General features: G+C 54.2%; 1 protein-coding gene across 1 annotated transcript in view; it reads right to left on the bottom strand.

Moving 5' to 3' along the window:
- LOC135574943 (intermembrane lipid transfer protein VPS13B-like) overlaps positions 1 to 19,884 on the bottom strand; it is a 415,456-nt gene that overhangs the window by 17,706 nt on the left and 377,866 nt on the right. The window contains 1 exon segment of the mRNA XM_065027065.1: positions 9,991 to 10,211. Within this exon segment, the coding sequence (XP_064883137.1) occupies positions 9,991 to 10,211 (221 nt within the window).

Below are 19,884 nucleotides of genomic sequence, written 5' to 3'. Positions count from 1 at the left end.
AGAGAAGAACAGAGAAGAACAGAGCAGAACAGAGCAGAACAGAGCAGAACAGAACAGAGCAGAGCAGAACAGCGAACAGAACAGTTCTGAGGTCAGAATAGAAAGCGGAGGAACTGCATCAGAGAGTTCTCATGTACTGTCGACATTAAGTTAGGACTTCAGAGACCGTTACATTGATGTGTCTAGGCAGCTTAATGGATCTACGATACCGGGCCTCGTAACGGCAGAGAGGGGAGGGTTCTGTACGTGTGTCTGTCCAGGAACGGAGACCCACAGCTACGTCTGGGACCAACAAGTGTCATCCAGTCCCCATCAGGAAGACTGGATTCACTTACTAGAGGAGTTCCACTGACAACTGTTTCTCATATTTATCATCTACAACTCACACACACACACAACACACACACACTAGAGCCAGCACTTCAAAACACAACCAAAAATAAACTAAAGTGGAAAACATGAGGCGGAGCGAGAGAGGCAGAGGGAATGCTTTGTGTTATTCCTGTATGAAGTGAGTTTCTAAGGAAAGAGAGGAGGGAGATGTGAGCAGACTGGCGCTCTTTAACAGTGAGCTCATTTCTGGAAGTCAAATATCCATGTCTGTCCAAGATGCTGGTCTCTCCAGGGACACACAGTCCTTCAGCATCACAGAGAGAGCGGAGAGGGCCCCTGGTCTCCCCTGGGACACATAGTCCTTCAGCATCACAGAGAGAGAGGAGAGGGCCCCTGGTCTCCCCGGGGACACACAGTCCTTCAGCATCACAGAGAGAGGAGAGGGCCGCTGGTCTCCCCTGGGACACACAGTCCTTCAGCATCACAGAGAGAGAGGAGAGGGCCCCTGGTCTCCCAGGGGGACACACAGTCCTTCAGCATCACAGAGAGAGAGGAGAGGGCCGCTGGTCTCCCTGGGACACACAGTCCTTCAGCATCACAGAGAGAGAGGAGAGGGCCCCTGGTCTCCCCGGGACACACAGTCCTTCAGCATCACAGAGAGAGAGGAGAGGGCCGCTGGTCTCCCCTGGGACACACAGTCCTTCAGCATCACAGAGAGAGAGGAGAGGGCCCCACACACACAAACACAAAGACCCCCCCCCCCACACACACACAGGCCTTCTATAAATAAGTATAAATCAAAGGAAAAGCATGACAACCCATTCCAAACATGTCCAGGAAGAAGTGCTAACGTGGATCCAGAGGAGGCCAACAGCTGCCTGCCATACCCGACCTGGAGCACTGCTGGCAGGCTAGGAGACAGGCGGCACAGTGCCTGGACTCTGGAGGACCAAGGTCTACTGCACTGATCAAATATGTGTGTGTGTTCCTGTGTGTGTTTGTGTGTGTGTGTGTGTTTGTTCTTGTGTGTGTGTTTGTTCTTGTGAGTGTGTTCCTGTGTGTGTGTGTGTGTGTGTGTGTGTGTGTGTGTGTGTGTGTGTGTTGTGTTTGTTCCGGTGTGTGTGTGTCCCTGTGTATGTGTTTGTTCTTGTGTGTGTGTTTGTTCTTGTCAGTGTGTGTTTGTGTGTGTGTGTGTGTTTGTGTGTGTGTGTTTGTGTGTTCCTGTGTGTGTTCCTGTGTGTGTATTTGTGTGTGTGTGTGTGTTTGTTCCTGTGTGTGTACCTGTGTGTGTATTTGTGTGTGTGTGTGTGTTTGAGTGTGTCTGTGTGTGTGTTTGAGTGTGTCTGTGTGTTTGTGTGTGTGTGTTCCTGTGTGTGTGTGTGTGTGTGTGTGTGTGTGTGTGTGTGTGTTTGAGTGTGTGTGTGTTTGTGTGTGTGTGTTCCTGTGTGTGTGTTCCTGTGTGTGTGTTCCTGTGTGTGTGTGTGTGTGTTCCTGTGTGTGTGTGTGTATGTGTGTGTTCATGTGTGTGTGTGTTTGTGTATGTGTGTTCCTGTGTGTGTGTTTGTGTGTGTGTGTGCCAGTGAAAACCAGGACCTGTCATCTCCTCTTCACCAGGACCTGTCATCTCCTCTTCACCAGGACCTGTCATCTCCTCTACAAACCAGGACCTGTCATCTCCTCTACAAACCAGGACCTGTCATCTCCTCTACACCAGGACCTGTCATCTCCTCTACAAACCAGGACCTGTCATCTCCTCTACAAACCAGGACCTGTCATCTCCTCTACACCAGGACCTGTCATCTCCTCTACAAACCAGGACCTGTCATCTCCTCTTCACCAGGACCTGTCATCTCCTCTACAAACCAGGACCTGTCATCTCCTCTACAAACCAGGACCTGTCATCTCCTCTACAAACCAGGACCTGTCATCTCCTCTTCACCAGGACCTGTCATCTCCTCTACAAACCAGGACCTGTCATCTCCTCTTCACCAGGACCTGTCATCTCCTCTACAAACCAGGACCTGTCATCTCCTCTTCATCTCCTCTACAAACCAGGACCTGTCATCTCCTCTACAAACCAGGACCTGTCATCTCTTCTACAAACCAGGACCTGTCATCTCCTCTTCACCAGGACCTGTCATCTCCTCTACAAAACAGGACCTGTCATCTCCTCTTCACCAGGACCTGTCATCTCCTCTACAAACCAGGACCTGTCATCTCCTCTTCACCAGGACCTGTCATCTCCTCTACAAACCAGGACCTGTCATCTCCTCTACAAACCAGGACCTGTCCTCTCCTCTACACCAGGACCTGTCATCTCCTCTACAAACCAGGACCTGTCATCTCCTCTACACCAGGACCTGTCATCTCCTCTTCACCAGGACCTGTCATCTCCTCTACACCAGGACCTGTCATCTCCTCTACAAACCAGGACGTGTCATCTCCTCTACAAACCAGGACCTGTCATCTCCTCTTCATCTCCTCTTCACCAGGACCTGTCATCTCCTCTTCACCAGGACCTGTCATCTCCTCTATAAACCAGGACCTGTCATCTCCTCTTCACCAGGACCTGTCATCTCCTCTACAAACCAGGACCTGTCATCTCCTCTTCACCAGGACCTGTCATCTCCTCTACAAACCAGGACCTGTCATCTCCTCTACAAACCAGGACCTGTCATCTCCTCTACACCAGGACCTGTCATCTCCTCTTCACCAGGACCTGTCATCTCCTCTACACCAGGACCTGTCATCTCCTCTACAAACCAGGACCTGTCATCTCCTCTTCACCAGGACCTGCCATCTCCCCTTCACCAGGACCTGTCATCTCCTCTACAAACCAGTACCTGTCATCTCCTCTTCATCTCCTCTTCACCAGGACCTGTCATCTCCTCTTCACCAGGACCTGTCATCTCCTCTATAAACCAGGACCTGTCATCTCCTCTATAAACCAGGACCTGTCATCTCCTCTACAAACCAGGACCTGTCATCTCCTCTACAAACCAGGACCTGTCATCTCCTCTACAAACCAGGACCTGTCATCTCCTCTACAAACCAGGACCTGTCATCTCCTCTACACCAGGACCTGTCATCTCCTCTAAAAACCAGGACCTGTCATCTCCTCTACACCAGGACCTGTCATCTCCTCTTCACCAGGACCTGTCATCTCCTCTATAAACCAGGACCTGTCATCTCCTCTTCATCTCCTCTACACCAGGACCTGTCATCTCCTCTACAAACCAGGACCTGTCATCTCCTCTACAAACCAGGACCTGTCATCTCCTCTTCACCAGGACCTGTCATCTCCTCTTCACCAGGACCTGTCATCTCCTCTACACCAGGACCTGTCATCTCCTCTTCACCAGGACCTGTCATCTCCTCTATAAACCAGGACCTGTCATCTCCTCTTCATCTCCTCTACACCAGGACCTGTCATCTCCTCTACAAACCAGGACCTGTCATCTCCTCTACACCAGGACATGTCATCTCCTCTACAAACCAGGACCTGTCATCTCCTCTACAAACCAGGACATGTCATCTCCTCTACAAACCAGGACCTGTCATCTCCTCTACACCAGGACCTGTCATCTCCTCTTCACCAGGACCTGTCATCTCCTCTTCACCAGGACCTGTCATCTCCTCTACACCAGGACCTGTCATCTCCTCTTCACCAGGACCTGTCATCTCCTCTACAAACCAGGACCTGTCATCTCCTCTACAAACCAGGACCTGTCATCTCCTCTATAAACCAGGACCTGTCATCTCCTCTACACCAGGACCTGTCATCTCCTCTATAAACCAGGACCTGTCATCGCCTCTACATATCAGTGGGTGTGGTCTCCTCTACATAGCAGTGGGTGTGGTCTCCTCTACATAGCAGTGGGTGTGGTCTCCTCTACAAGGAGTGGGTGTGGTCTCCTCTATATAGCAGTGGGTGTGGTATCCTCTACATAGCAGTGGGTGTGGTCTCCTCTATATAGCAGTGGGTGTGGTCTCCTCTACATAGCAGTGGGTGTGGTCTCCTCTACATAGCAGTGGGTGTGGTCTCCTCTACATAGCAGTGGGTGTGGTCTCCTCTACATAGCAGTGGGTGTGGTCTCCTCTATATAGCAGTGGGTGTGGTCTCCTCTACGTAGCAGTGGGTGTGGTCTCCTCTACATAGCAGTGGGTGTGGTCTCCTCTACATAGCAGTGGGTGTGGTCTCCTCTATATATCAGTGGGTGTGGTCTCCTCTACATAGCAGTGGGTGTGGTCTCCTCTATATATCAGTGGGTGTGGTCTCCTCTACGTAGCAGTGGGTGTGGTCTCCTCTACATAGCAGTGGGTGTGGTCTCCTCTACATAGCAGTGGGTGTGGTCTCCTCTACATAGGAGTGGGTGTGGTCTCCTCTACATAGCAGTGGGTGTGGTCTCCTCTACATAGGAGTGGGTGTGGTCTCCTCTACATATGAGTGGGTGTGGTCTCCTCTACATAGCAGTGGGTGTGGTCTCCTCTACATAGCAGTGGGTGTGGTCTCCTCTACATAGCAGTGGGTGTGGTCTCCTCTACATAGCAGTGGGTGTGGTCTCCTCTACATAGCAGTGGGGTCGTAGTCCAACAGAACTTTTACTATCATTCCTAAAACCAGCGATGAAAGACATGTGCCTATCTTGGAGATCAGCTGTTTTATGTTGTTGATGTGTGTGTGTGTGTGTGTGTGTGTGTGTGTGTGTGTGTGGAGGGTATTTCAGGAATGCTAGGAGGCTACATGTCAGTCAGAGCCGACAAAACCATTTACCATGGAGTTAAGTACTACTACTGATACTACTACTAATGATTCTACTACTACTGATACTACTACTGATACTGCTGATACTACTACTACTGATACTACTACTACTACTACTACTACTACTACTACTGATACTACTACTACTACTGATACTACTACTACTACTGATACTACTACTACTACTGATACTACTACTGATACTACTACTACTACTGATACTACTACTACTACTGATACTACTACTAATGATGCTGATACTACTACTACTGATACTACTACTACTACTGATACTACTACTACTACTACTACTGATACTACTACCACTACTACTGATACTACTACCACTACAACTACTACTGATACTACTACTAATGATTCTAATACTACTGATACTACTACTGATACTACTACTACTGACACTACTACTACTACTGATACTACTACTAATGATTCTAATACTACTGATACTGCTGATACTACTACTACTACTGATACTACTACTACTGATACTACTACTACTACTGATACTACTACTACTGATACTACTACTACTACTGATACCATAAAGGGAATAGTAGAACACCATAAAGGGAATAGTAGAACACCATAAAGGGAATAGTAGAACACTATAAAGGGAATAGTAGAACACCATAAAGGGAATAGTAGAACACCATAAAGGGAATAGTAGAACATCATAAAGGGAATAGTAGAACACCATAAAGGGAATAGTAGAACACCATAAAGGGAATAGTAGAACACCATAAAGGGAATAGTAGAACACCATAAAGGGAATAGTAGAACACCATAAAGGGAATAGTATAACATCATAAAGGGAATAGTAGAACACCATAAAGGGAATAGTAGAACACTATAAAGGGAATAGCAGAACACTATAAAGGGAATAGTAGAACACCATAAAGGGAATAGTAGAACACCATAAAGGGAATAGTAGAACACCATAAAGGGAATAGTAGAACACCATAAAGGGAATAGTTGAACACCATAAAGGGAATAATAGAACACCATAAAGGGAATAGCAGAACACTATAAAGGGAATAGTAGAACACTATAAAGGGAATAGTAGAACACCATAAAGGGAATAGTAGAACACCATAAAGGGAATAGTAGAACACTATAAAGGGAATAGTAGAACACCATAAACAAATAAGAGTGCCATTTGGGAAGCAAGCCTACCATTCTTGCCCTCTGATTACACCTCCTCTCCTCTCCTCTCCTCTCCTCTCCTCTCCTCTCTCCTCCCTCTCCCTCTCCTCTCCTCCCTCTCCCCTCCCCCTCTCCTCCTCTCCTCTCCTCCTCTCCCTCCTCTCCTCCCCTCCTCCTCTCCTCCTCCTCCCCTCCCCTCCTCTCCTCCTCCTCTCCTCCCCTCCTCTCCTCCTCCTCCTCCTCCTCCCCCTCTCCTCTCCTCTCCCCTCTCCCCTCCCTCCTCTCCCTCTCTCCTCCTCCCCTCTCTCCCCCTCTCCTCTCCCCTCTCCTCTCCTCCTCTCTCCTCCTCCTCTCCCCTCCCTCTCCTCTCCCTCCCCTCCCCTCCTCTCCCCCTCTCCCTCCCCTCTCCCCTCCTCTCCTCTCCTCTCCCCCTCCCTCCCCTCCCCTCTCCTCTCTCCTCCCTCCCTCCTCCCCTCTCCTCTCCTCTCTCCTCTCCTCTCCTCTCCCCTCTCCTCCCTCCCTCTCCCCCTCCCTCTCAGACAGAGCACTTTAATCCAGATCCCTCCACATGGCTGCTCTCTGTTCTGTTCACTGCAGCTATAACTCCACAGGCAGCACCACCACAACATGTGTCTCAAACAAGAGGAGGGGGAGGACTTTCCTTTCTACTACAGTCCCAGAGATCAAACCCTGGAGCTCCTCAGAGAGGCTGATGGGTAGTGAGACATGAGGAGGTTGGAGGGTTCACCTTGGGTGTTCTGGGGGTTGATGACACGTGAGGCTGCTGCCAGGAACACACGACAGAGCCGGTGGTCTCTCTCCTCCTCTACGCTCTGTGACGGGAACTGCTGAACACTTGTTCTCTACACTCCCCCTGCCCCCTCCCATCCCCCATCCCACCCTCACTCCCCCTGCCCCCTCCCATCCCCCTGCCCCCTGCCCCCCCATCCCACCCTCACTCCCCCCTGCCCCCCATCCCATCCCACCCTCCCATCCCACCCTCACCCCTGCCCCCTCCCTCCCATCCCTGCCCCCGTCCCCTCACCCCCTGCCCCCCCCATCCCACCCCCTGCCCCCTCCCATCCCCTCCCATCCCCCCGTCCCATCACTCCCCTGCCCCCTCCCATCCCCCCTCACCCCCTGCCCTCCCATCCCACCCTCACTCCCCCTGCCCCCTCCCATCCCACCCTCACCCCCTGCCCCCTCCCATCCCACCCTCACTCCCCCTGCCCCCTCCCATCCCACCCTCACTCCCCCTGCCCCCCATCCCATCCCACCCCCCTGCCCCCTGTCCCATCCCACCCTCACCCCTGTCCCTCCCATCCCCCCCATCCCACCCTCACCCCTGCCCCCTCCCATCCCACCCTCACTCCCCCTGACCCATCCCACCCTCACTCTCCCTCTTAACTTCAATCACTCTCTTCACTGTTATTTATAGACTCACTCTCTCTGGTATTTAAAGACTCACTCTCTCTATTTCCCCAGTGAACCCTCTCTCTCTCTCTCTACTAGTGGCTCTCTCCCTCCCTCCCTCGTCTCTCTCTCTCCCCCCTCCCTCTCTGTGTCGGCTGGGCACTTGGTCCCTCTCTCAGGCCCAGCTTCTGTACAGCATCTCTCTCTCTCTCTCTCTCTCTCTCTCTCTCTCTCTCTCTGTCTCTCTCTCTCTCTCTCTCTCTCTGTCTCTCTGTCTCTCTCTCTCTCTCTCTCTAAGCAGTGTGAGGTCTCTTCGGTTCTGATTCATGGCAACACTTCACTAAGAGCTGTGGTGAGGCCTAATTGTTATTAGTTGAAACAAACTCCTGTTGAAAATGAGCAGATCATTTCAGACTGTTAGGGGAGAGGAGAGTTGGATGTCACATCAGATACGCACGGTAGGCAATACACTATGAAGTGGAGTACATTGAATCAGTGGAGAGGTTCGATCCTGTCTGAGGCCTGAGTGGAGGTCAGCCTCACTACAGGAGGTCAGCCTCACTACAGGAGGTCACCTCACTACAGGAGGTCACCTCACTACAGGAGGTCACTCACCTGATTCCAGGACATTATGGCAGAATGTGCATCTGAAGACACATTCAACAGTTAAGACACGTCAGGAAGAGTTTAGAGAGAGACAGAGACAGGGGGAGAGACAGAGACAGACAGAGACAGACAGACAGAGAGACAGACAGACAGACAGACAGACAGACAGAGACAGACAGAGACAGGGAGAGAGACAGATAGAGAGAGAGAGAGACAGAAACAGGGAGAGACTGAAATGACTGTTCTCTCTCTACTGAAATGCACTGTTCTCTAAGCTTCTCTACTGAAATGTACTGTTCTCTAAGCTTCTCTACTGAAATGCACTGTTCTCTAAGCTGCTCTACTGAAATGTACTGTTCTCTGAGCTTCTCTACTGAAATGTACTGTTCTCTAAGCTTCTCTACTGAAATGTACTGTTCTCTAAGCTTCTCTACTGAAATGTACTGTTCTCTGAGCTTCTCTACTGAAATGTACTGTTCTCTAAGCTTCTCTACTGAAATGTACTGTTTTCTAACCTGGGGGTCCTGGGGGTTAGAGTGTGTGTGTGTATTTACTAACCTGGGGGTTAGAGTGTGTGTGTGTGTATTTACTAACCTGGGGGTCCTGGGGGTTAGAGTGTGTGTGTGTGTGTATTTACTAACCTGGGGGTCCTGGGGTTAGAGTGTGTGTGTGTATTTACTAACCTGGGGTCCTGGGGGTTAGAGTGTGTGTGTGTATTTACTAACCTGGGGAATAGAGTGTGTGTGTGTGTGTATTTACTAACCTGGGGGTCCTGGGGGTTAGAGTGTGTGTGTGTATTTACTAACCTGGGGTCCTGGGGGTTAGAGTGTGTGTATGTATTTACTAACCTGGGGGTCCTGGGGGTAAGAGTGTGTGTATGTATTTACTAACCTGGGGTCCTGGGGGTTAGAGTGTGTGTATGTATTTACTAACCTGGGGGTCCTGGGGGGTAGAGTGTGTGTATGTATTTACTAACCTGGGGGTCCTGGGGGTTAGAGTGTGTGTGTGTATTTACTAACCTGGGGTCCTGGGGTTAGAGTGTGTGTGTGTATTTACTAACCTGGGGGTCCTGGGAGTAGAGTGTGTGTGTATTTACTAACCTGGGGGTCCTGGGGGTTAGAGTGTGTGTGTGTATTTACTAACCTGGGGTTAGAGTGTGTGTGTGTATTTACTAAACTGGGGGTCCTGGGGTTAGAGTGTGTGTATGTATTTACTAACCTGGGGTCCTGGGGGTTAGAGTGTGTGTATGTATTTACTAACCTGGGGGTCCTGGGGTTAGAGTGTGTGTGTGTATTTACTAACCTGGGGGTCCTGGGGGTTAGAGTGTGTGTATGTATTTACTAACCTGGGGGTCCTGGGGGGTTAGAGTGTGTGTATGTATTTACTAACCTGGGGGTCCTGGGGGTTAGAGTGTGTGTATGTATTTACTAACCTGGGGGTTAGAGTGTGTGTATGTATTTACTAACCTGGGGGTCCTGGGGGTTAGAGTGTGTGTGTGTATTTACTAACCTGGGGGTTAGAGTGTGTGTGTGTATTTACTAACCTGGGGGTTAGAGTGTGTGTGTGTATTTACTAACCTGGGGGTTAGAGTGTGTGTATTTACTAACCTGGGGGTTAGAGTGTGTGTATTTACTAACCTGGGGGTCCTGGGGGTTAGAGTGTGTGTATTTACTAACCTGGGGGTTAGAGTGTGTGTATTTACTAACCTGGGGGTTAGAGACCTTGATGTTCAGAGGTTCCAGGTCAACGTGCAGACAGACGATGAAGGCGTGTCGTCCTTCGGGGCCCGCGGCCTGCAGCTTGTGGGAGGTGACGGCCAGGGTGGAGGTACAGCCCATCGGCTCCAGGAGACTCAGAGACCGCTGCTGACCCAACAGGGTGTACACACTGAACTGGCTCAGGGTTATGGTCCACGGGAAGGCATCACCTGGGCAGGGCGGGGGGTGGAGAGACAGGGGGAGGGAGAGAGACAGGGGGGGGGGGGTGGAGAGACAGGGGGAGGGAGAGAGACAGGGGGAGGGAGAGAGACAGGGGGGGGAGAGAGACAGGGGGTGGGGGGGAGAGAGACAGGGGGGGAGGGAGAGACAGGGGGGGGGGGGTGGAGACAGGGGGCAGGGGGAGGGGAGAGACAGGGGGGGAGACAGGGGGGGCAGGGGGAGGGAGAGAGACAGGGGGGTGGGGAGACACAGGGGGGAGAGAGACAGGGGGAAGGGAGAGAGACAGGGGGTGGAGAGACAGGGGGAAGGGAGAGAGACAGGGGGGGAGAGAGACAGGGGGAAGGGAGAGAGACAGGGGGTTGGCAGAGAGACAGGGGGGCAGAGAGACAGGGGGGGGGAGAGAGACAGGGGGAAGGTGGAGAGACAGGGTTAATACAGGGAGACAGGAAGGACAACAGGAAGTGCTGACACTTAGGATGAGGCTTCAGGGAGACAACAGGAAGGGTGCTGACACTTAGGATGAGGCTTCAGGAAGGACAACAGGAAGCCGGTGCTGACACTTAGGATGAGGCTTCAGGAAGGACAACAGGAAGCCGGTGCTGACACTTAGGATGAGGCTTCAGGAAGGACAACAGGAAGCCGGTGCTGACACTTAGGATGAGGCTTCAGGAAGGACAACAGGAAGCCGGTGCTGACACTTAGGATGAGGCTTCAGGAAGGACAACAGGAAGCCGGTGCTGACACTTAGGATGAGGCTTCAGGAAAGACAACAGGAAGCCGGTGCTGACACTTAGGATGAGGCTTCAGGAAAGACAACAGGAAGCCGGTGCTGACACTTAGGATGAGGCTTCAGGAAAGACAACAGGAAGCCGGTGCTGACACTTAGGATGAGGCTTCAGGAAGGACAACAGGAAGCCGGTGCTGACACTTAGGATGAGGCTTCAGGAAGGACAACAGGAAGCCGGTGCTGACACTTAGGATGAGGCTTCAGGAAGGACAACAGGAAGCCGGTGCTGACACTTAGGATGAGGCTTCAGGAAGGACAACAGGAAGCCGGTGCTGACACTTAGGATGAGGCTTCAGGAAGGACAACAGGAAGCCGGTGCTGACACTTAGGATGAGGCTTCAGGAAGGACAACAGGAAGCCGGTGCTGACACTTAGGATGAGGCTTCAGGAAGGACAACAGGAAGCCGGTGCTGACACTTAGGATGAGGCTTCAGGAAGGACAACAGGAAGCCGGTGCTGACACTTAGGATGAGGCTTCAGGAAGGACAACAGGAAGCCGGTGCTGACACTTAGGATGAGGCTTCAGGAAGGACAACAGGAAGCCGGTGCTGACACTTAGGATGAGGCTTCAGGAAGGACAACAGGAAGCCGGTGCTGACACTTAGGATGAGGCTTCAGGAAGGACAACAGGAAGCCGGTGCTGACACTTAGGATGAGGCTTCAGGAAGGACAACAGGAAGCCGGTGCTGACACTTAGGATGAGGCTTCAGGAAGGACAACAGGAAGCCGGTGCTGACACTTAGGATGAGGCTTCAGGAAGGACAACAGGAAGCCGGTGCTGACACTTAGGATGAGGCTTCAGGAAGGACAACAGGAAGGGGTTTTGAGCATAGATGATCAGGAAGGACAACAGGAAGCCATAGAGGGGTGGGGTCAGCCAGGTCAGGATGGGGTTAGGAAGGGTCAGCCAGGTCAGAGAGGGGTTAGGGTCAGCCAGGTCAGAGAGGGGTTAGGGTCAGCCAGGTCAGAGAGGGGTTAGGGTCAGCCAGGTCAGCCAGGGGTTAGAGGGGTCAGGGGTCAGCCAGGTCAGAGAGGGGTTAGGGGTCAGCCAGGTCAGAGAGGGGTTAGGGTCAGCCAGGTCAGAGAGGGGTTAGGGTCAGCCAGGTCAGAGAGGAGGGGTCAGCCAGGTCAGAGAGGGGTTAGGGTCAGCCAGGTCAGAGAGGGTTAGGGTCAGCCAGGTCAGAGAGGGGTTAGGGTCAGCCAGGTCAGAGAGGGGGGGTCAGCCAGGTCAGAGAGGGGTTAGGGTCAGCCAGGTCAGAGAGGGGTTAGGGTCAGCCAGGTCAGAGAGGGGTTAGGGTCAGCCAGGTCAGAGAGGGGTTAGGGTCAGCCAGGTCAGAGAGGGGTTAGGGGTCAGCCAGGTCAGAGAGGGGTTAGGGGTCAGCCAGGTCAGAGAGGGGTTAGGGGTCAGCCAGGTCAGAGAGGGGTTAGGGTCAGCCAGGTCAGAGAGGGGTTAGGGTCAGCCAGGTCAGAGAGGGGTTAGGGTCAGCCAGGTCAGAGAGGGGTTAGGGGTCAGCCAGGTCAGAGAGGGGTTAGGGGTCAGCCAGGTCAGGCAGTAAGGTGGACCTGGTCCCAGTTGGCAGAGACAGAGACAGACAGGCAGTAAGGTGGACCTGGTCCCAGTTGGCAGAGACAGAGACAGACAGGCAGTAAGGTGGACCTGGTCCCAGTTGGCAGAGACAGAGACAGAGACAGACAGGCAGTAAGGTGGACCTGGTCCCAGTTGGCAGAGACAGAGACAGACAGGCAGTAAGGTGGGCCTGGTCCCAGTTGGCAGAGACAGAGAAAGGCAAGCAGTAAGGTGGGCCTGGTCCCAGTTGGCAGAGACAGAGACAGACAGGCAGTAAGGTGGGCCTGGTCCCAGTTGGCAGAGACAGAGACAGGCAGCCAGGCCAGGCAGTAAGGTGGGCCTGGTCCTAGTTGGCAGAGACAGAGGCAGGCAGCCAGGCCAGGCAGTAAGGTGGACCTGGTCCTAGTTGGCAGAGACAGAGACAAACAGGCAGTAAGGTGGGCCTGGTCCCAGTTGGCAGAGACAGAGACAAACAGGCAGTAAGGTGGGCCTGGTCCCAGTTGGCAGAGACAGAGACAAACAGGCAGTAAGGTGGGCCTGGTCCCAGTTGGCAGAGACAGAGACAGGCAGCCAGCCAGGCAGTAAGGTGGGCCTGGTCCCAGTTGGCAGAGACAGAGACAGACAGGCAGTAAGGTGGGCCTGGTCCTAGTTGGCAGAGACAGAGACAGGCAGCCAGCCAGGCAGTAAGGTGGGCCTGGTCCTAGTTGGCAGAGACAGAGACAGAGACAGAGACAGGCAGTAAGGTGGGCCTGGTCCCAGTTGGCAGAGATAGAGACAAACAGGCAGTAAGGTGGGCCTGATCCCAGTTGGCAGAGACAGAGACAGGCAGCCAGCCAGGCAGTAAGGTGGGCCTGGTCCTAGTTGGCAGAGACAGAGACAGAGACAGAGAGACAGGCAGTAAGGTGGGCCTGGTCCTAGTTGGCAGAGACAGAGACAGAGACAGACAGGCAGTAAGGTGGGCCTGGTCCTAGTTGGCAGAGACAGAGACAGACAGGCAGTAAGGTGGGCCTGGTCCTAGTTGGCAGAGACAGAGACAGAGACAGACAGGCAGTAAGGTGGGCCTGGTCCCAGTTGACAGAGACAGAGACAGACGGGCAGTAAGGTGGGCCTGGTCCCAGCTGACAGAGACAGAGACAGAGACAGACAGGCAGTAAGGTGGGCCTGGTCCCAGTTGACAGAGACAGAGACAGAGACAGACAGGCAGTAAGGTGGGCCTGGTCCTAGTTGGCAGAGACAGAGACAGAGACAGAGAGAGACAGGCAGTAAGGTGGGCCTGGTCCTAGTTGGCAGAGACAGAGACAGAGACAGACAGGCAGTAAGGTGGGCCTGGTCCTAGTTGGCAGAGACAGAGACAGACAGGCAGTAAGGTGGGCCTGGTCCTAGTTGGCAGAGACAGAGACAGACAGACAGGCAGTAAGGTGGGCCTGGTCCCAGTTGACAGAGACAGAGACAGACAGGCAGTAAGGTGGGCCTGGTCCCAGTTGACAGAGACAGAGACAGAGACAGACAGGCAGTAAGGTGGGCCTGGTCCCAGTTGACAGCAGAGACAGAGACAGACAGGCAGTAAGGTGGGCCTGGTCCTAGTTGGCAGAGACAGAGACAGACAGGCAGTAAGGTGGGCCTGGTCCTAGTTGGCAGAGACAGAGACAGACAGGCAGTAAGGTGGGCCTGGACCTAGTTGGCAGAGACAGAGACAGACAGGCAGTAAGGTGGGCCTGGTCCTAGTTGGCAGAGACAGAGACAGACAGGCAGTAAGGTGGGCCTGGTCCCAGTTGGCAGAGACAGAGACAGACAGGCGGTAAGGTGGGCCTGGACCTAGTTGGCAGAGACAGAGACAGACAGGCAGTAAGGTGGGCCTGGTCCTAGTTGGCAGAGACAGAGACAGACAGGCAGTAAGGTGGGCCTGGTCCTAGTTGGCAGAGACAGAGACAGAGACAGACAGGCAGTAAGGTGGGCCTGGTCCTAGTTGGCAGAGACAGAGACAGACAGGCAGTAAGGTGGGCCTGGTCCCAGTTGGCAGAGACAGAGACAGACAGGCAGTAAGGTGGGCCTGGTCCTAGTTGGCAGAGACAGAGACAGACAGACAGGCAGTAAGGTGGGCCTGGTCCTAGTTGGCAGACAGACAGGAGACAGAGACAGACAGGCAGTAAGGTGGGCCTGGTCCTAGTTGGCAGAGACAGAGACAGACAGGCAGTAAGGTGGGCCTGGTCCTAGTTGGCAGAGACAGAGACAGAGACAGACAGGCAGTAAGGTGGGCCAGGTCCCAGTTGGCAGAGACAGAGACAGACAGGCAGTAAGGTGGGCCTGGTCCTAGTTGGCAGAGACAGAGACAGACAGGCAGTAAGGTGGGCCTGGACCTAGTTGGCAGAGACAGAGACAGACAGACAGGCAGTAAGGTGGGCCTGGACCTAGTTGACAGAGACAGAGACAGACAGGCAGTAAGGTGGGCCTGGTCCTAGTTGACAGAGACAGAGACAGACAGGCAGGCCTGGTCCTAGTTGGCAGAGACAGAGACAGACAGGCAGTAAGGTGGGCCTGGACCTAGTTGGCAGAGACAGAGACAGAGACAGACAGGCAGTAAGGTGGGCCTGGTCCTAGTTGGCAGAGACAGAGACAGACAGGCAGTAAGGTGGGCCTGGTCCTAGTTGGCAGAGACAGAGACAGACAGGCAGTAAGGTGGGCCTGGTCCCAGTTGGCAGAGACAGAGACAGAGACAGACAGGCAGTAAGGTGGGCCTGGTCCCAGTTGACAGAGACAGAGACAGAGACAGACAGGCAGTAAGGTGGGCCTGGTCCTAGTTGGCAGAGACAGAGACAGACAGGCAGTAAGGTGGGCCTGGTCCTAGTTGGCAGAGACAGAGACAGACAGGCAGTAAGGTGGGCCTGGACCTAGTTGGCAGAGACAGAGACAGACAGGCAGTAAGGTGGGCCTGGTCCTAGTTGGCAGAGACAGAGACAGACAGGCAGTAAGGTGGGCCTGGTCCCAGTTGACAGAGACAGACAGACAGGCAGTAAGGTGGGCCTGGACCTAGTTGGCAGAGACAGAGACAGACAGACAGGCAGTAAGGTGGGCCTGGTCCCAGTTGGCAGAGACAGAGACAGAGACAGACAGGCAGTAAGGTGGGCCTGGTCCTAGTTGGCAGAGACAGAGACAGACAGGCAGTAAGGTGGGCCTGGTCCTAGTTGGCAGAGACAGAGACAGAGACAGACAGGCAGTAAGGTGGGCCTGGTCCTAGTTGGCAGAGACAGAGACAGAGACAGACAGGCAGTAAGGTGGGCCTGGTCCCAGTTGGCAGAGACAGAGACAGAGACAGACAGGCAGTAAGGTGGGCCTGGTCCCAGTTGGCAGAGACAGAGACAGGCAGCCAGACAGGCAGTAAGGTGGGCCTGGTCCTAGTTGGCAGAGACAGAGACAGACAGGCAGTAAGGTGGGCCTGGTCCCAGTTGGCAGAGACAGAGACAGACAGACAGGCAGTAAGGTGGGCCTGGTCCTAGTTGGCAGAGACAGAGACAGAGGCAGTAAGGTGGGCCTGGTCCCAGTTGACAGAGACAGAGACAGACAGGCAGGTGGGCCTGGTCCCAGTTGGCAGAGACAGAGACAGACAGGCAGAGACAGAGACAGTGGGCCTGGTCCCAGTTCCCAGTTGGCAGAGACAGAGACAGACAGGCAGTAAGGTGGGCCTGGTCCTAGTTGGCAGAGACAGAGACAGACAGGCAGTAAGGTGGGCCTGGACCTAGTTGGCAGAGACAGAGACAGACAGACAGGCAGTAAGGTGGGCCTGGACCTAGTTGACAGAGACAGAGACAGACAGGCAGTAAGGTGGGCCTGGTCCTAGTTGACAGAGACAGAGACAGACAGGCAGGCCTGGTCCTAGTTGGCAGAGACAGAGACAGACAGGCAGTAAGGTGGGCCTGGACCTAGATGGCAGAGACAGAGACAGACAGGCAGTAAGGTGGGCCTGGTCCTAGTTGGCAGAGACAGAGACAGAGACAGACAGGCAGTAAGGTGGGCCTGGTCCTAGTTGGCAGAGACAGAGACAGAGACAGACAGGCAGTAAGGTGGGCCTGGTCCTAGTTGGCAGAGACAGAGACAGAGACAGACAGGCAGTAAGGTGGGCCTGGACCTAGTTGGCAGAGACAGAGACAGACAGGCAGTAAGGTGGGCCTGGACCTAGTTGACAGAGACAGAGACAGACAGACAGGCAGTAAGGTGGGCCTGGACCTAGTTGGCAGAGACAGAGACAGACAGGCAGGCAGTAAGGTGGGCCTGGACCTAGTTGGCAGAGACAGAGACAGACAGGCAGTAAGGTGGGCCTGGTCCTAGTTGGCAGAGACAGAGACAGAGACAGACAGGCAGTAAGGTGGGCCTGGTCCCAGTTGACAGAGACAGAGACAGACAGACAGGCAGTAAGGTGGGCCTGGACCTAGTTGGCAGAGACAGAGACAGACAGACAGGCAGTAAGGTGGGCCTGGTCCCAGTTGGCAGAGACAGAGACAAACAGGCAGTAAGGTGGGCCTGGTCCTAGTTGGCAGAGACAGAGACAGACAGGCAGTAAGGTGGGCCTGGTCCTAGTTGGCAGAGACAGAGACAGAGACAGACAGGCAGTAAGGTGGGCCTGGTCCTAGTTGGCAGAGACAGAGACAGAGACAGACAGGCAGTAAGGTGGGCCTGGTCCCAGTTGGCAGAGACAGAGACAGAGAGGCAGTAAGGTGGGCCTGGTCCTAGTTGGCAGAGACAGAGACAGGCAGCCAGCCAGGCAGTAAGGTGGACCTGGTCCTAGTTGGCAGAGACAGAGACAGACAGGCAGTAAGGTGGACCTGGTCCCAGTTGGCAGAGACAGAGACAGACAGGCAGTAAGGTGGGCCTGGTCCTAGTTGGCAGAGACAGAGAGGCAGTAAGGTGGATCTGGTCCCAGTTGGCAGAGACAGAGACAGACAGGCAGTAAGGTGGGCCTGGTCCCAGTTGGCAGAGACAGAGACAAACAGGCAGTAAGGTGGGCCTGGTCCCAGTTGGCAGAGACAGAGACAGAGACAGAGGCAGAGACAGACAGGCAGTAAGGTGGGCCTGGTCCTAGTTGGCAGAGACAGAGACAGAGACAGACAGGCAGTAAGGTGGGCCTGGTCCTAGTTGGCAGAGACAGAGACAGAGACAGACAGGCAGTAAGGTGGGCCTGGTCCTAGTTGGCAGAGACAGAGACAGACAGGCAGTAAGGTGGGCCTGGTCCTAGTTGGCAGAGACAGAGACAGAGACAGACAGGCAGTAAGGTGGGCCTGGTCCTAGTTGGCAGAGACAGAGACAGAGACAGACAGGCAGTAAGGTGGGCCTGGTCCTAGTTGGCAGAGACAGAGACAGAGACAGACAGGCAGTAAGGTGGGCCTGGACCTAGTTGGCAGAGACAGAGACAGAGACAGACAGGCAGTAAGGTGGGCCTGGTCCTAGTTGGCAGAGACAGAGACAGACAGGCAGTAAGGTGGGCCTGGTCCTAGTTGGCAGAGACAGAGGCAGAGACAGACAGGCAGTAAGGTGGGCCTGGTCCTAGTTGGCAGAGACAGAGACAGAGACAGACAGGCAGTAAGGTGGGCCTGGTCCTAGTTGGCAGAGACAGAGACAGAGACAGACAGGCAGTAAGGTGGGCCTGGTCCTAGTTGGCAGAGACAGAGACAGACAGGCAGTAAGGTGGGCCTGGTCCCAGTGACAGAGGACAGGCAGAGGTGGGCCTGGTCCCAGAGACAGAGACAGACAGGCAGTAAGGTGGGCCTGGTCCTAGTTGGCAGAGACAGAGACAGAGACAGAGACAGACAGGCAGTAAGGTGGGCCTGGTCCTAGTTGGCAGAGACAGAGACAGACAGGCAGTAAGGTGGGCCTGGACCTAGTTGACAGAGACAGAGGCAGAGACAGAGACAGACAGGCAGTAAGGTGGACCTGGTCCTAGTTGGCAGAGACAGAGACAGACAGGCAGTAAGGTGGACCTGGTCCTAGTTGGCAGAGACAGAGACAGACAGGCAGTAAGGTGGGCCTGGTCCCAGTTGGCAGAGACAGAGACAGACAGGCAGTAAGGTGGGCCTGGTCCCAGAGTTGACAGACAGGAGAGGTGGGCCTGGACAGAGACAGAGACAGACAGGCAGTAAGGTGGGCCTGGTCCTAGTTGGCAGAGACAGAGACAGAGACAGACAGGCAGTAAGGTGGGCCTGGTCCCAGTTGGCAGAGACAGGCATCTCCTGATTTAAGGGTGACCACCCTGGTTTCACGGTCCTCAGAGTCTAACATATTACTGTTGGCTGGTAGGGGAGGAGGAGGCGTGGAGAGTCCAACACCTAAACACACACACACACACACACACACACACACACACACACACACACACACACACACACACACAGCCCAGCCTCTGTTTAACCCTGAGACAGAGACAGGCACAAGGAGTTGCCCCAGGCTACGGCCACGCTACACCTCTACCAGGCAGCCCAGCTAGCTCTACCAGGCAGCCCAGCTAGATCCGGGGCATTAACTCTGATCCGGGCATTAACCATGAGAGATGAAGAGCCCTTCCTTTCCCCAGGCTACGGCCACGCTAACACCTCTACCAGACAGCCCAGCTAGCTCTGAAGATCCCAGGGGCATGAAGAGATGAAGAGCCCTTCCTTTCCCCAGGCTACGGCCATACACCTCTACCAGGCAGCCCAGCTAGCTCTGATCCGGGGCATTAACCATGAGGATACCAGGCAGAAGAGCCCTTCCTTTCCCCAGGCTACGGCCACGCTACACCTCTACCAGGCAGCCCAGCTAGCTCTGATCCGGGGCATTAACCATGAGAGATGAAGAGCCCTTCCTTTCCCCAGGCTACGGCCACGCTACACCTCTACCAGGCAGCCCAGCTAGCTCTGATCCGGGGCATTAACCATGAGAGATGAAGAGCCCTTCCTTTCCCCAGGCTGGCCACGCTACACCTCTACCAGGCAGCCCAGCAGCTCTGATCCAGGGGCATTAACCATGAGAGATGAAGAGCCCTTCCTTTCCCCAGGCTACGCAGCCACGCTACACCTCTACCAGGCAGCCCAGCTAGCTCTGATCCGGGGCATTAACCATGAGAGATGAAGAGCCCTTCCTTTCCCCAGGCTACGGCCACGCTACACCTCTACCAGGCAGCCCAGCTAGCTCTGATCCGGGGCATTAACCATGAGAGATGAAGAGCCCTTCCTTTCCCCAGGCTACGGCCACGCTAACACCTCTACCAGGCAGCCCAGCTAGCTCTGATCCGTGGCATTAACCAGGATGAGATGAAGAGCCCTCTCAAGCCCAGCCAGGGAAT

The sequence above is a fragment of the Oncorhynchus nerka genome, linkage group LG14 (genome assembly GCF_034236695.1).
Source record: "Oncorhynchus nerka isolate Pitt River linkage group LG14, Oner_Uvic_2.0, whole genome shotgun sequence".
NCBI classification, from domain to species: Eukaryota; Metazoa; Chordata; class Actinopteri; order Salmoniformes; family Salmonidae; genus Oncorhynchus; species Oncorhynchus nerka.
This window is presented reverse-complemented; position numbering and strand designations above follow the sequence as displayed.